Source organism: Pelodiscus sinensis, chromosome Z, assembly GCF_052426305.1.
Source record: "Pelodiscus sinensis isolate ZL-2025 chromosome Z, ASM5242630v1, whole genome shotgun sequence".
NCBI lineage: Eukaryota > Metazoa > Chordata > Testudines > Trionychidae > Pelodiscus > Pelodiscus sinensis.
In genome coordinates this window covers 14,466,379-14,482,816 of record NC_143085.1, presented here as the reverse complement: position 1 = coordinate 14,482,816, position 16,438 = coordinate 14,466,379, and the positions used below count along the sequence as shown (strand labels likewise).

Below are 16,438 nucleotides of genomic sequence, written 5' to 3'. Positions count from 1 at the left end.
GACCAGAAAACCCCAGTGCCCAGGAATGTGAGTGAGTCAGGGAGTACAGCAGAGGGGAGCCCCGCCATCAGACAAGTGAGCCCTGTGCCAGGACTGCAGCAGGACCAGCAAGCCCATCCCTGCGGAACCCTGTCCCTGGGGAGCCACAGCTGGGCAGGGCAGCAGTGGGACCAGTGAGCCCTGTCTATGTGGAGCCCCATCCTAGCACAGCAGCAGCATGGCAGCTGTGGAGCCCAATCCCTGAGAAGCCCTGGGTGGGACAAAAGGAGGGCAGCTGCAAAGACCTGTCCCTGAGAAGCCCTGGATGTGCAGGACAGAAGCTGGGCAGCCACAAAGCCCTGTTTACAAGAAGCCTCGGCATGGCAGGGCAGAAGTGGGGCAGCTTCAGAGCCTAGTTCCTGGGAAGCCCTGGGTGGGGCAGAAGAGGGGCCACTGCAGCTGGGGAGCTCCATCCCCAGAGAGCCCCAATTGACTGGTGGCAGTGTGCTGAGCCCAAGCCCTGTAGCATCAGGCTGAAGCCCTGGGGCAATGGGGCTGGAGCGGAGCCAGCCAGAGTGAGTGTCAGTATCCTGGGGGGCTAGTAGCAGGGGACCTCCCCTGATCTGGCAAATTCCCTTATTTGGGTCCCAAGGGTGCCAGACCAGGGAGGTCCAACCTGTATTAGCAGGAGTATTGTAAGCAACACATGAGAATTCATTTCTCCTTTCTAGCATACGCTGGTTAGGCCTCAGCAGGAGTTCTGTGTCCAGTTCTGGGCACCACATTTCAGGAAAGATGTGGACATACTGGAAAAAGTCCAGAGAAGATCAACAAAAATCACTAAATATCTAGAAAACATGTCCTATGAGGGAAGACTGAAAGAACTGAGTTTGTTTAGTTTGAAAAAGAGAAGACTGAGAGAGGACATAACTTTCAAGTAGCTAAAAGGTTGTTACATGGAGCAGGAAGAAAAATGTTCTTAACCTCTGGTGACAGGACAAGCAGCAATTGGCTTAAATTGCAGCAGAGGAGGTTTAGACTGGACATCAAGAAAAACTTCCTAGCTGTCAGGTCATTAATAGGGATATAAAATCCCATTTAATTAGTTAACTGGTTAAACTTTAAGTTTAACTGGTTAAGTGATTAAGCGGGGATGGGGAGCCCCTGCGCTGCAAGCAGGGGCTGCTTCAGCTTGGCTGCTTCTGACTCTGTGCTGGGCTGCTCGCTCCCAGCCTGCATGGGCTGGGAGCTGGCAGCCTCCCTCCCCACACCAGTTCTACTTCTGGCCCCACACTAGACTGCTGAGTCCCAGCTTGCGTGGGCTCAGAGCCACCAGCCCTTCCAGGGGGCTGCAGGCTGCTCCTGGGTAACTAGTTATTTGTTCACATCCCTAGTCATTAAGTACTGTACTAAAATAAACTGCCTAGATTTTTAAAAACAGGCCAGACAAACAATCATTAGGGATGATCTAGATCAAGGATGGGCAATAATTTTTTATATGGGGGCCATTCCAAGAATTTGGTAAATGGCCAAGGGCCGTATTCTTGATATTAACAGAGGAAGTACTGGGTCTGAGATAGAGGTTGGGAGCAGAAGGGAGCTCTGAATTGGAGACTGGGGTACTGGTAGGGGTATGGGGTCTGAGAGAGTAAGGGATGTAAATAACCATTTAAATAGTTAACCCAGTTAAACAATTAAAATTATACCATTTAACTGGGTAACCACTGACAGGATGGAAGACAGTACCAACATGACTTATTTATTATCTTTCTTTTAGTCAACATTTGAGCATTGTGTCTTGTGTAACCTGTACAATATGCAAGCACAAGTTGTAATTAACAGAATCATAGGACTGGAAGGAAACTGGAGGTCATCAAGTCCTGTCCCACACAGGCAGCAGTGTAGGAGTAGGGGACAGGCAGAAGTGGTACACGGGGGAGCCAGCTTAAAAGCTGGCTCCCCACAAGCACTGGCTTCCTGCAGTCTCCTGTGCTGCTGCCTCTCTATCAAGGCAGTGTAAGGGGCAGGGAGGGCGGTGCTCGTAGGGGCATACTTTTTAGCTCCCTGTGAGCAACAGCTTCTGCCTGTCCCCCCCCCCCCCCCCCGCATGTAAATGTGTAGCTGCTCAAAATTTACACAAATACATGATTTTTAACATTCCTACCCTGCCCCTTCTCCTGCACCTCTGCTACAGGCCACAACCCCTCAAAGATCCTGATCCGCATGCCTCTCCTCCAGGTTAGAATACTCTCCTGAATTCATACTCATACCTAGGGTTCACCGAACTGCGGCGAGCCCTGCTTGCCAGCCACGCTGTCCAGCGATCTGCGCATGAGCAGATTGCCCGAACCCGGGTCTTCCGGGTTGCAATCTACTCGCCACAGGCAAAGAGAGATTGCATTATTTGTCGAGCCCTACTCATACCCTCCTCCCAGTCCCTGCCCATCTTCCTGCACCCCAGACTCCCTCTAGGGATTAGAAAGGTTAACCCATTACCTGGTAAGCATTAATTTTACTGGAATGCTTAGCAGGTAACCAGTTGGACAGGCAACCATGCTAGGCTGGAGCGATCCTGACTGCATTAGGCCAATGGGACCCCAGCGATGTGGGGATGGCAAGCAGGGCCACATCTGCATTGGGCTGGCAGAATCCTGCCCAAGCTGTGCTGGAGTGGCCCAGGCAAGCAGGTAGCCCCCAGCTCTGACTCCTCTGACTTGGCCCAGAGCCTAGCTCCAGAGTCTGGGAATGGAGACTGTCCCACAGTTGGAAAGAGGGTGGCCAGGCACAGCAGCAGGAATGATGACTGTGAGGGAAGCCTGGCGGCCCTCAGAGAAAGGTCAGAGGACAGCAGCAGACGGTGAGAATTGCTCATCCCTGACTTGGTAAACTCCCCCGTTGGAAGAGTCAGGTCCCCAGGGTGCTGGACCAGGGAGATCCAACCTGTACTTGAAGCTCTTGAGAATGATCACAATGCTAAAGAACTCAGTTTTCCATCACAGCCTGCAGTTTTCACCTATCCCAGCAGATGGAACCAATTTTCTTTCAGCTCAATTCTGAGAAAGCAAACTGAGTTGGCATATGAATGAAAAAGGTTTCCTGAGTCTGTGGGACTAAAGAACTGCCAGAGTCTTGAAAAGATTGTTTAAAAACAACTAGGGGGCAGTGCCCCCGCTTGCTACGCTCACCAAACCTCCTCTCTGGAGGTATGCAGCCCGGCTCTCCCCCAGGCAGCCGCAGAGGACCAGGCTTAGGTGTAGCAGCCATAGCCTGCCCTGGATCTTCCCACCAGCTGCCAGGGGTCCCCTAAGGCTAGGCTAGCCCTGGCTCTCCCCTCAACTACCAGGGGGCTGGCCTGGGCCAAGGCTGCAGCTAGCCTGGCTCTCTCTCTCCAGCTGCCCGGAGAAGAGAGGGCTGGACTGTGTCCACAGCTGGCAAGGCTCTCTCCCTCCAGCCACAGGGGGGAGAGGGGGGTAGGGAAGGGAAGGGGGAAAAAGAGAGAGAGAGCGCGAGCGCACGCCAAGGCCATAGCTGACCTGTCTCTTTCCCTCCAGCCACTAGAGGGTTGGGCGTGGCCAAGGCTGCCCCCCTCCCCCTCCCACGAGGGAGAAGGGCACACAGCTCACAGCTCCCCTCTGCAAGGGGGGAAGGCCATGTGGCTCCAGCCCCCCTACCCCATAAGGGGGAAAGGCCACACGACTCCAGGCCTGCCTGCCTCCCTCCCCCCTGCCACAAGAGGGAAGGTGCCCATTTCCCAGTCTCCTAGGAAGGGGGAGGGAGGGTTCCATCTGGCTCCGGCTGTTGTAAAGGACACAGCCAAGAGTTATGGGATGAAATTAGGAGAGAAAATTTAAACTAAATAGTGGAAAAGATTTCTGAACAATGACACATAGTAGCCACTATATTAGTCTTGAAAGATATGAAGTGGAAGCCCCTGTCCTGTAGGGTTTTAAAAGCCAGATTGGAGAAAGTAACAGAAAATAACATTTCATTGTCTGGGATGGATTAGATTGCCCAAGAGACTATTTCTGTTTGTAACTTTTAATTCCTGAAGCATTCAACTCTCATTCTAGCGCCAAAGCAAATGGTAAAAGAAGGTCTGGTAAAGCTTAAGGTCAAAAATCCTAATGAATAAATGCAATGGAATTGGCTGTAACATGGTACTCCAATAGTACACAACTGTGTGCCCCTTTCCCCAATATCAGCTGGTTGTGAGGGAATGGAGGCACCAAGTACAGTTCTCCACCCATCATTACGTGGTGCGTACAGTACTGATGATCTTATTTCACCAAATAAAAGGGCTAGAATTTTGAGCCTTGCAGATTCTAGTATAACCATAGGTACTGGCATCTTGACCTTGAGTGTGGGCAGAGATGCTCAAAAATTTAAATGGGTTGCACTTATGATGTTTAATGCAGCTGGATAGTAGAGACCCCACTGATTCCAAATATGGATTGAAAAGGCACATTAAGAGACTACCATTAGCTAATCACTTAAAAGATTACTCATTTTAAGAAAGAGATGCACTTCAAAATTACAAAAGGTTAATGACTCAAGAAAAACTGATTAAATCAACTCTTCACAGAAGTCTCTCCATTTAGCAATAAAAGAGGTGGAATGCAGTTACTCTTTCCATTGTGGCTCAATTCTGATTACCAGGAAGTAGGCAGATTAGCATTTTCTGAAAATCATCTCTTTTTATTATGCACCCCATAAACAGTTTTTAAACTGCTGGTCCTTGTTTGCATCTTGACCACAAAGTCATCCATCATCCCACATACTGTAAAAATGATGAAAGCTCTGCCTATTTGCTTGCCAAAATATCCCACCCGGTATTCCAGGAAGTATTTCTAATTGCAAGTGTTCCAGCAGACAACCTGTGGAAATCCAGACTGATATTATACTTACAGATGAACTTTCCTTGGTCTCCCTCCTCTTCCTCTTCCACACTCTGTTTCTTAAAAGCAGAAAGATCAGTCTGTAGCACTTCATCAATTGCTGCATGGATCAAAGATGCTGCAAGAATTGGTGGTGCATCCCTATTGTAAAGGAAAAAAAGAGAATAAAACTTAAAATAAACTGTGGCCTTCCTGAAGTCAGCAACGTCAGGGCTCAAACAATTTGGAAAGCTCCAGCAGCTATCACTAATTCTTACTCCTGGTCAGGGATGTAACTTTATTACATCTCTAGAGACCACTGAAAACAACTGTCAGACAGTAGTAAAACCAATATTTGTTCAAAGGTACAAGTCTCTAAACTCAGTTTACATTCAGAGACAGCAATTCCCTTGAGAACAAAGGTGCATAAAGTGTGATTTCAAACTACTGCTTCGTTTTTACTTTTTCAGGCAGAGTGCATTTTGTGCTCTGATATTCTCTGATGTCCTAATAAATCTCTGAGTCCTAACAAAGCTCTGAACTCAGGCACTTCGCTTCTCTCAGTGTGTGCCATGTTAATTAATTCATTACTTTTTAAACAGATATGATAGGGATTATTCCTCTTTCCACCACCACACACTTTTTTATGGATTTCTTGCTTGAAATGTGGATAATTATCTGTTGTATTATTACAAAGCATATTAGAACCCAGTGCATGGTACACATGACTAAACATATAGCATCCAGAGCTTGAATACACTTTGGAGGGGTGGAAGGAAAGGTGACTGAATTTCAAAGCAAAGAGAAAAGGTACCATCTTAGAACATCATAAGTCAGAGAGGCTGGAATGTTTTGCCTCTAGCTTTTCAGTCCCCAGTTTCAACTAAGCCAAGATTCCACAAAGCCAGTGCACAGTGGAAGTGAAAAGACTATCCAATGTGGACCAGGCTTTGTATAGATATAACTTGTACTTCTTCATATGCACTACGTGAGTTTTAAACACAAAAGAGACTCATGATAAGGCTTTAAATAATGAAATTGCAGATTCAGACACTTTAAAATTCTTTCATATGTAATATGCCTCAGCAGGCATAAAAAATTCACTGCTGAGGATGTCTGGGAGGAGAGGCAATGAAATAAAACAGGATCAGGCCAGAGACAGGTTGGGGATGGGAGCTGAGTTTCCTGGAAATACTTGGGGTAGGCCTGCATAAATTGGTGGTCTTTAATACTAAAGGGTGTCCATATTTATAAAAATTCAACCCTAATTTTCAAAAATTCAACCCCCGTTTTCAAAAATTAAAAAAAAAGTATAGGTCTTAGTGGTGTTAAGAGAGCAAAAGAACATAAGAACAGAAGAACATACTGGGTCAGACCAAAGGTCCATCCAGCCCAGTACCCTGTCTGCCAACAATGGCCAATGCCAGGTGTCCCAGAGGGAGTGAATCCAACAGGTAATGATCAAGCGATCTCTCCCCTGCCATCCATCTCCACGCTCTGACAAACAGAGGCTAGGGACACCATTCCTTACCCCCTGGCTAATAGCCATTTCTGGACCTGCTGCCCATTAGTTTCATTTGGTGGTCTCTAGTTCTTATATTATGGGAGCAAGTAAATAACTTTTCCTTATTCACTTTTTCCACACCACTCATGATTCTATATTCCTCTATCATATCCCCCCTTAGTCTCCTCTTTTCCAAGCTGAAAGTCCCAGTCTCTTTAATCTCTCCTCATATGGGACCCGTTCCAAACCCCTAGTCATTTTAGTTGCCCTTTTCTGAACCTTTTCTAATGCCAGTATATATTTTTTTGAGATGAGGACACTACATCAGTACACAGCATTCAAGATGTGGGTGTACCATGGATTTATATAAGGGCAATAAGTTATTTTCCGTCTTATTCTCTATCCCTTTTTAATGATTCCTAACATCCTGGTTGATTTTTTGACTGCCAATGCACACTGCGTGGACGTCTTCAGAGAACTATCCATGATGACTCCAAGATCTCTTTCCTGATTAGTTGTAGCTAAATTAGCCCCCATCATATTATAAGTATAGTTGGGGTTATTTTTTCCAGTGTGCATTACTTTACACTTATCCACATCAAATTTCATTTGCCATTTTGTTGCCCAGTCACTTAGTTCGGTGAGATCTTTTTGAAGTTCTTCACAGTCTGTTTTTCGAAAAAGCCCCGTTTTGAAAAAAAGCAGCAGCCAACTTTATGCTAATGAAGCATGGGATATTTAAATCCTGACTTCATTAGCACTTTCGATGTGCCTAATCTACATCTCTGTCGACAGAGAGATGTAATATAGATGTACCCCTAATGGGGCATCTGGTGTTGCTGGGGGTGCTGTTTGTGGATGTTGGGTGAAGGAGTCAAAGTTAGGTGTATGGGGGCTCAGGGCAGGAGGTTGGGGTTTGTAGAAATAGAGTATGTAGGGGGCCTACGGACAGATTACCTTACCTGGCTGGGGCTGGGCTGCTATAGCTGGGCAGAAGTGGCTGGACAAGGGGCTGAACCAAGATCACTGCAGATGGACTGTGGCCTCCCCTCCTACCCATGCCACAGCCCTTCCTGTGGCCAGATGGGGGCCAGTCTGCAGGGCCTACGCCAGGACTGGGACTGGACCCTGATTAGGGCTTGTTCGCCAGGCTGCTGTGGCTACAGCCTGAGCTGGACCAAGCTGTTGCAGCAGTCAAGGCTCGGAAGTCGCACAGCAGTTAGACACAGACTGCAGCTGTCAGAAGGGAGCTGGAGCTGGACTGCCATGGTCAGATGGAGGCATCTGCCGCCGCCAGCCCCTCTCACTAACCTCTCACTAACCCCTGACTTAGGTGGTAGTGTAAATAAGGTCTACGATGAAAAGGCATTAACATGTTCTAGCTAACATTATAGTATAGATGAAGTAGCATATACATTAACATGTGCTAGGCTGTCAATTTAAAGCCTATATTCCCATATGAACTTTAATTCAGTAAAATAGCTTGTCAACAGATGTTTCAAACATGTTAATTACCCAAACTAGCATCATACTCTAAAAAAGGTGCTAGTGTTTGTATCATGATTAAATGCAATGTAAGTTTTATCTTCAGAAATGGAAACACAATATAATAAGAGGAAAATAGCAGGAAAGAAAATGGGTGGAACAAGAAGAGAAATCACAGTATATTTTAACTGTGTCTCTTACTGGCCATTAAGGATTTTTTCCAGACTTAACTATGGTGCCCTGTGAATGGAATTTGAAAACTAAACCAGGTTTCCAGCTGATGTTCAATACTTGGTTCCAGGGTAGGCAAGATTGTACCTAAAAAGCCTTGACTCAGTATGGACCAAGCCCTAGACAAATCCTTACAGCACCGGAAATGCTGTAATGCACATGTCACACTGCAACCTCTAATCACAGGAAGTATGCAACATTCCTAATACATGTTTTGCCCTTTCAGTGAAGAAAAACAATTACAAAATAGCGCATCATTTCCTTCCATTCTTGCCCATTACCACTCAGCCCCCAAAAGGAAATTCACTGAAGATTCCTTAGCATTTTCAGGAAGCAGAGCAGGACACTGCCAAGTGAGATGTGATAAAAGACTTTGCAGTATCTTTTTTAGATCTGCAAGAGACCTAGATGTTTTGAGCTAAGTTAGGGTTTTACTAGTAGATAAGATCATCAATAAGATCACTAGAAGATAAGATATCTACCATGTCTCCTATTTACTCTAACTCATATGAAGTTATTTCCATGGCAATGGTGTTTGAGATTCAAAATAGATATTAACAAGCTCCAGCCCTAAATGCTCTTAAGCAGAAGGTTTACATCATTTTGTTTGTCTTTGATAAATGACAAAGGGAAAAATGGACAGTTACAGTTTTCTCTTCTTGTGGCAGAGAGACTGTATAGAGGAACAGGAGCTAATATGAAGTTTGGAGCAGAGGGTGCCTGTGTTCATGATCTTTATTGCAGGAGTGTTCTCTAAGGATGCACCCCCCTAGGGAACAGGCTCTAATCCTTTTGTCGCTAACACTGGAATTTATTTATTTTCAGATCAGTAAGAACTGGGTTACAGATCCCTGGGTATCAATCATGACTAATTCAGCAGGTCCAACAGAGAGTGGACTATTGTGATAACTGGGCCTACAATTTACCTTAACGGTAAGCTCAACTGTAAAAATGGAATGAAAATTCATTACTTGTCATAATGACCTATTATAGAAAATTGTTTAATAAAAGATGCAACAAGATAGAAAGCCCGAATTAATTTAAACTATAATGGTTTTATTGATGATCTTAACACTTCTTGAGTAGTGTGACTAGAAAACAAGTGGAATAGAAGACTGGAGATCAATTAATCAAAATTAGTGTGTCAGAAACTAGACCTATTGTGGACAAGGTAATGAGAGAATTGGCTATTCCACACCTCCTTTTGAGGTATTTTTTTTTTAAACAAAGATACTTTGGGGGTTGAAAATTAGCAAAGAGGAAAACGCAATGCGGGCTGACAAAAAGAGGAAAGGAGAAGGAGCAGATTTTACCAACAAGACAGCTCCCCCACCATCTCTTGGGACAGTAGATTTTCTTATCCTAACCAGGAGACACATCCTGACCATACTAGGTAGAACAGAAAGATGCAGATGATACTGCCTCATCCATCAGCTCTGGCTAAATTATGAACACAATCTGGGATGTGAGACTGTCTCTTTCCTTCCCTCCCAAATGTGTCCTTTTTTTCTCCACCTCCCTTTTCTTTCTGTCTAATTTCAGCAATGAGAGGGAGAGGGATGCCAAGGTTCCCCTTGTGCTCTAACTCTGGTTGGGGTGGGACCACAAATGCTCAGGTCTTCCCTCAGAGCTAATAACTCTTCTGGGGGCCCAGGACTAGAAGATTTTGTAGGGCACCCTGAGCTCTGAGGTAGGGCCAAAAAATGAGAAGTTCAATGTACAGGGGATGGGAGGGGGCTGTTGACAAATGGGGTGGGGTGCAGGCTCTGGGCAGTGTGGGCTGAGGTTGGCGGTGCAGGGTCTGGGATGTAGGGTGCACAAGCAGGCTAGGGGAAGAAGAGAGCTAGAGGGGGCAGAGGCTGGGGCAGTTACCTGGCGCAACTCCCAGGGGGCACAGGTGGCTCTATATCACCCTATGCTTGCAGGCACTGTCCCCTACCACTCCAGTTGGTCACAATGCCTGGCCATTGGGAGTGATGGGAGTGGTGCCTGCAGGTGAGCACAGGGATAGAGCTTTTCCTTTGCTGCCATTTTCCCAGTGAGAAGGAAGGAAGAACAGCAGCACACACAGCACACACCCCTCCTGCCCCCCACCATGCAGAGATGGCTATGCAGGGGCTTTAGCACTGGCTTCCCACTGCAGCAAGGAGCCAGCATTCATACTCTAGCTATGTAGTGAGGTGCTAAGACTTAGAGACTTGCTGCAATGCTGGCATCCCAGCTCACCCTGCTACAGGGGACAGGTGAGGGAGCTCCAAGACTCCTGGGCCAGATCAAGGCAAGCCAGGAGCTGGAGCTGGCCTGTAGACCATAGATTCTCTATCCTTGAATTAAAGTCTGCTTTAGCCAGCAAGCTTATATATTTTGCAATTCTGCTGGAAGTCTGTGACCAGAAACAGGGACCTAAAATTTAAGTTCCAAACATCCAAATACTGGCACATGTTGACCAAGCCTCCAAAGTAGCTGAGAAGACCATTTGTGTGCCAGTGTTTTCCAGCAGTGAAGTTGCAAGTGACAAAACCAGGGGCAGAAGCTGCATTTTTTAATCTTTGCTGTTCCTTTATCTTCTCTCTTGTTTTGTCTTTTAAAGACAAACCCAATAACATCCTCAGCTTATTTCAATTAACCATTGATACGACCTGTCAAACAAGTTCCTCCCTCTCCCCCGGAAAAGACACTACACGGAATGGAGGTTAAGGTATGTTAAAATGAAAACCTTATTTTATAATCAATGTTTTGATTACTTTATTTGTCCTTTTTCCTATCTATCTGCCTGTCAGTCTGTTTGTCCATTCAAGTGTGTCTGCACATTGTGAGTCCGTTTGTTCAAAAATGCCTCCTAAAAGAGCTAGGATCACCAAATTTGGTATGCAGCTTCCTCTTATCCTAACTTAAAGCACAATCGGGGTTTAGTTGTGCCTGGAAAATGGGAAGTGCCAGGAATGGGACCACAGAAGGCAAAAAGGAGGGGCACAGCAGAGGAACATGATACTGAGAGTGGCCACTGGGGGCAGCTGCAGCAAAAAAAAAAAAAAAAAAAAAAAAGCGACCAGCAGGGCTGGGGCTCTGCCATCTTGCCAGCCAGCAGACTGGGTAAAAAGTTCCCCTACCCCAAACACAGAGCCTGGCCCCCCAGAGCCTTGCCCCACCCCAGAGAGCCTGCAGGATGTGGAGGGAGACCCTCTGGTGTCTGGAGGCAGCCCCAGAGCCTCGCCCCCATCCCAGATAGCTTACAGGCCAAGGGAGGAAGAGGCACTGGAGGCTAGGGGCAGCCTCCCCAGAGCCTCGCTCCAACCCCCACAGCCTGTAGGCTGTGGAGGGAGGCATCTGGAGAGGTGAGCAGCCCCTGGAGCCTGGTTCTCCCCCAGATACTCTGAAGGAAGCAGGGAGGACCCGATGGAGGAGAGAGCCTTGCCCCCTGCCAAGAGCCTACAGGCTGTGAGGGAGACAGCTAGAGAGGGGGCAAACCCTCAGACAGCCTGCAGGGTTGTCAGCTGGACGGAGGTAGCCCCCAGAGCCTGGTCTCTCCTCAGATAGCCTGTGGGCTGAGGGGGGAACTAGGGTTGCCAGATGGTTGAAACAAAAATACCGAACATTGCCCTCCCCTTCCCCCCCCCCCAAAAAAAACACCAGGAAAAAATTCTGTTGAAGAAAAAAAAGGTGGGGAGGCCAAAGCTGTTGAGCAAAAAAAAAAAGGAAAATAAAACAGCATTAAAACAGAATGTCCCCTTTAAGAGTGAGTACAGGGATAGGAACAGGGAAGCAGTTGACACATAGGAACAGGGAAGAAGTTGAGCACTAAGACCCAGGAGAGTCATTGCTTCCCCTTGGTCTTTTTGCCAGCAGCCATTTTGTGCCAGCAGCCTTGTGGAACCAAGTAAGCATGGGGTCTGGGGTCAGTTGCTGGGGGTGTTGGGGGCCAAGGGAGGTTCAGGGGGAGTGTGGAGGGTAGGCCAGGTGCTGAGTGTCTGTAGGGTTGCCAGGTGCCCAGCATTTTCACCTCCTGTCCGGGGGGAAAAAATCAGAAAATACCGGACATCTTAGGTGTCCATTATTTTCTGAATTTTTTTTAACCAGACAGGAGGCGAAAATACCAGACTGTCTGGGTAAATACCAAACACCTGGCAACCCTAGAGGAAACCACTGGCGGAGACAGTCCCTGGATTCTCACCCCTGTCTCCAACTGCTTGCAGGCCACAGGCAGGACTGCTGGAAGGGGACAGCCCCCAGAGCCTTGCCTCCGCCTCAATAGCCAGCAGACTGCAGGGAGGCCACAGCAGGCTGGGAGCAGCTCCAAAACCCCATGGACAGGGACTGCTCTGACATGGGAGCAGCCCGTGCCTGCAGTGTGCCCTGGCCTGCCCCAAGCAGGAGCTGCTCCAGCATTCAGTCTGGTTCAGCCATCTCTGGTGCAGAGGGCAGTCACTCCCCCTCAGCCCTCTTTAAGTTAACTGATTAAATGGGATTTTAATCCTTAGTTTAAAACTGCTTGCGACATGGTACTCAATGGGCCCTGTCCATGAAACCACAAACCTTCTTTTAAACTATTTAAAGTTGGACAGTTTCAGAATCTTGTGAACATCTTTGAATCTATGGGAGTATTCCTTCCATTGAAATTTCTAGAACAGTATCCTTCTAAGCTTCTCTTTGGGAACCTGTGACAGTATATGTCTGCAATTATACAGGAACAGCTTCTCCAACAAAATACAACTTATTTTTCCCACACAGTACATTGTTGTTTTAAATCTACGTCTATAAGCACAAAGAACCGTATACTTATTTTCTTACATAAGCTTCCACTATCATTCCATAGCTCATGTCCCAGTCTGTGAGAGTATGTTTGCACTGTCGGGGAAAGGTGTAATTCCCAGCTTAAGTAGATAGGCACATCCTACTCTGGTCAAGCTTAACATTTTAACACTCCTAATACAGTGGATACTGCCTCTGATTGAGCTAAAAATGACAATGTGGCCATTGTAGCTAAGGCTAATGGTCAGAGTACAACTTGGGACCCTAGGTATGTACTCTGGTGGCTAACCTAGACCACCACAACAATACCGCTATTTTTAGAGTGCTAGTTCAATCTGAATGGTAGTACTTATTCGGGATGTTAAAATGTGTGTATTTGTGTGAACGTGTAACCGCTGAATTTTTTAGTGGTTACATATTTACATATCAGGGGCAGAAAGCAGGAGCTGGTGCTCGCGGTGAGCCAACTTTTAAGCCAGTTTAAAAGCTGGCCCCCCACACGTATGGGCTCCTTCCTGCTCCCCACACTGCTGCCTCTGATACAGAAGCAGCAAAGGGGTGGTCAGAGAGGGCACTCAGCTCGGCGGAAGCCAGTATACCAGCTTTATCAGCTCCTGCCTGTCCCCGTACCCTGATGCTGCTGCCTCTGTATCAGAGGCAGGGAGGTATCTGACTCCCTGGGAGCCAGCTCCCCACACACACTAGCTCCCATCTCTAATAGAGAGGCGGGGGTGGAGAGAATAAGGCTGTGTGTAACCATGAATTTGAGTACATGCTAACGTCTCTAGTACCTATATATTTACTGGTGCCAGAAATTACACCTCCCAGTTACACTGTAGACATTTTGAGTCTCTCAGTCAGACTGTCACTCTTTTCAGACACACGTCCTAGCCTAGTCAGCTTCTCTCTTTCAAATAAAAATCTCTTCTCTAAGATCTTTGAGTGGTAGGTCTCCTTTAGATCCCAAACCAAACTTTGGGGTTAGTAAGAACATCCTAACTTGAATAGAGTCAGATACGAAAATCTTTCCATGAAACAAAAGATCCTTTGAGTATAGGTGCTATTTTATCTGTTATTTTACCTTTCCTGCTTGGTCCCCTTTATAGCACCCTTTGATTTTAACTCCATTTATTGAGTAAGGAAGTAACATGCAATTGAACAGGGAAAGTGAGTCAAAATATTTCCCAGTTCATCACATCAGTACTGTTTTTCAGGGCAATTTCACTGCAGTTACTTATATAGTCTTTCTTTAGAGCTGACTGAACAGAGAAAAATCTTTCCTCCATAAACCCAGCTTAGACCAAAATATAAAAAATTTAACCTATTATTGGACATGAAATCTTTGCCTGTCAAGCTAATCAAGGTCACCCTGCTGGTTGGAGAGAGTAAATGTACATGTGTCTTCCCTGGAAGGGTGCTAAGACAGCACAGACATTTTCCAACCGATAAAACAAAGGGAGGGGAAGGAGTCTGCTTCCTCTCACAGAAGTCCTGAGAGCACTATTTGTCAGCTCCATTCCCATGAAAAACACTGTTCGATTACAATTGCCTAACCTCTGATCCACGGTCTAGTAGTAAACAGTTCTGAATTTGTTTGACTAGCTCTTAAGACTCAAGAGCTTTATCACAGGATAACTAATATCCCTTAGTGAAGGCAATTTTACCACAATGAAAGGTCAACTGGAGGCAAAGGTTATAGTGCTGAATTCACCTACCTATCTCACAGTGAAGACCATACATGTCTTGTCTCTGCATAGGATTTTACAGCAAGAAACTCACATTTTAACATTTAAGTTCTCATTGTAAAAAACAAAGACATCTTTATCAGAGAAGACAATTACAGCATTCAATATGCATATAGCTCCTCTCCTTCAAACATTCCAAAGCATTTTGAAAGCTCATACAGAACCGCTGAAAAGCTGGCTTCTGGCATGCACTGACTCCCAGGGAGTTGGCTACTGTCCCACAAGTAACCACGTTACAACTGAAGCAGTGACCGGGTTAGCAAATTACACACATTTTAACATCCCTAATTTCAGGATTCTATCATAAAACTCTCACAGATTTCTGTTACATTATATCTTCCTCCACAAAGCAAACACATATCAAAATCTTACAATTTTTTTTGGAAATAGGAAATATAAAACCAGCTCACATGCAAACCCAATGAATACCCACAAATTTCTGCACTAAAGATTACTGCTACACCATACACAAGCCTGAAAATGCCCAGATTACAGCTGCTTAAAAACTGAGAATTGTACGAAAGATGGCAGATCTTCTAGTATGCTACACAAGGAAAAGCAAGCTCTATACAACCTGGTAGTCGGTAGCATGAGACCTTGCCAGGACTGATCAATACCTAAAGCCCTATTCAAGTCCTTTAGGCACTTTTAAAAATGAAGAAGTTACTCACTTTTGTGCAGTAAGGATGGTTCTTCGAGGGGTCCCTGTGGGTGCTCTACTCATGGTGTCGGGCTCGTCCCGGAGCCGCAGCTTGGAGGCTTTGCATAGCTATATTCAGCCGGATTGTGCATGCGCGGTGTGCAGCATGTGCCATTCGCGCCTTTGATCTTCACGCACACCTGGCTTACCTGTCATTTCCTCTCACCATTCGGTGTCTGTAAGGATACAAAAAGAAACAACTCTGAAACAGGGAGGAAGGGTGGGACCTGGAGCACCCCCGGGATCCATCTCGAAGAACTATTGTTACTGCAGGAGGTGAGTAACTTCTTCTTCTTCAAGTGGTCCTCACGGGTGCTCCACTCATGATGACTTTGTAGCAGTACTTGTGTTGCGTTCCTGGAGTTCAGGCTTATCAATAACCGAAAGTCCTGCCAAGGACTCGGGCATCCACCGCCGACCTACAGGCAGTCCCCGGGTTACGTACAAGATAGGGACTGTAGGTTTGTTCTTAAGTTGAATTTGTATGTAAGTCGGAACTGGCGTCCAGATTCAGCCGCTGTTGAAACTGACCAGCAGTGGTTGAATCAGACACGCCTGGGGCAGAGCAGCTGGGGTGCTGCTGGGTTGGTCCCGCAGCGCCGCTCCTCGGCGCTACTGGACCAACCCGGCAGCACCTCAGCATGTAATTTTCTCTGCCCCAGGTGTTCCCAAGTCAGTCGCTGCTGAAACTGACCAGCGGCTGACTACAGGAAGCCCGAGGCAGAGCTGGTCTTTCCCGGACTTCCTGGAATCAGCCGCTGATCAGTTTCAACAGTGGCTGACTTGGGGACACCTGCGGTAGAGCAGCTGGGGTGCTGCCGGGTTGGTCCCCGCAGCGCCGAGGTGCGGCGCTGCGGGGACCTACTCGGCAGCGCCCCAGCTGCTCTGTCCCAGGCGTCCAGATTCAGCCGCTGTTGAAACTGATCAGCGGCTGATTCCAGGAAGCCCGGGGCAGAGCAGCTCTGCCTCGGGCTTCCTGTAGTCAGCCACTGATCAGTTTCAGCAGCGGCTGATTTGGGGACGCCTGGGGCAGAGCAGCTGGGGTGCTGCTGGGTCGGTCCATTAGCGCCGCACCTCGGCGCTGTGGGACCAATCCGGCAGCACCCCAGCTGCTCTCCCCCTGCTGCCACCAAGTCAGCCGCTGTTGAAACTGATCAGCAGCTAATTCCAG

The 16,438-nt window shown here is 47.0% G+C and overlaps 1 protein-coding gene across 1 annotated transcript in view; it reads right to left on the bottom strand.

The window, feature by feature from the left end:
- The window catches only part of PPM1F (protein phosphatase, Mg2+/Mn2+ dependent 1F), a 64,143-nt gene that overhangs the window by 24,987 nt on the left and 22,718 nt on the right, over positions 1 to 16,438 (bottom strand). The window contains exon 2 of the mRNA XM_075898280.2: positions 4,885 to 5,015. Within this exon, the coding sequence (XP_075754395.1) occupies positions 4,885 to 5,015 (131 nt within the window). The remainder of the gene's footprint in view (positions 1 to 4,884; positions 5,016 to 16,438) is intronic.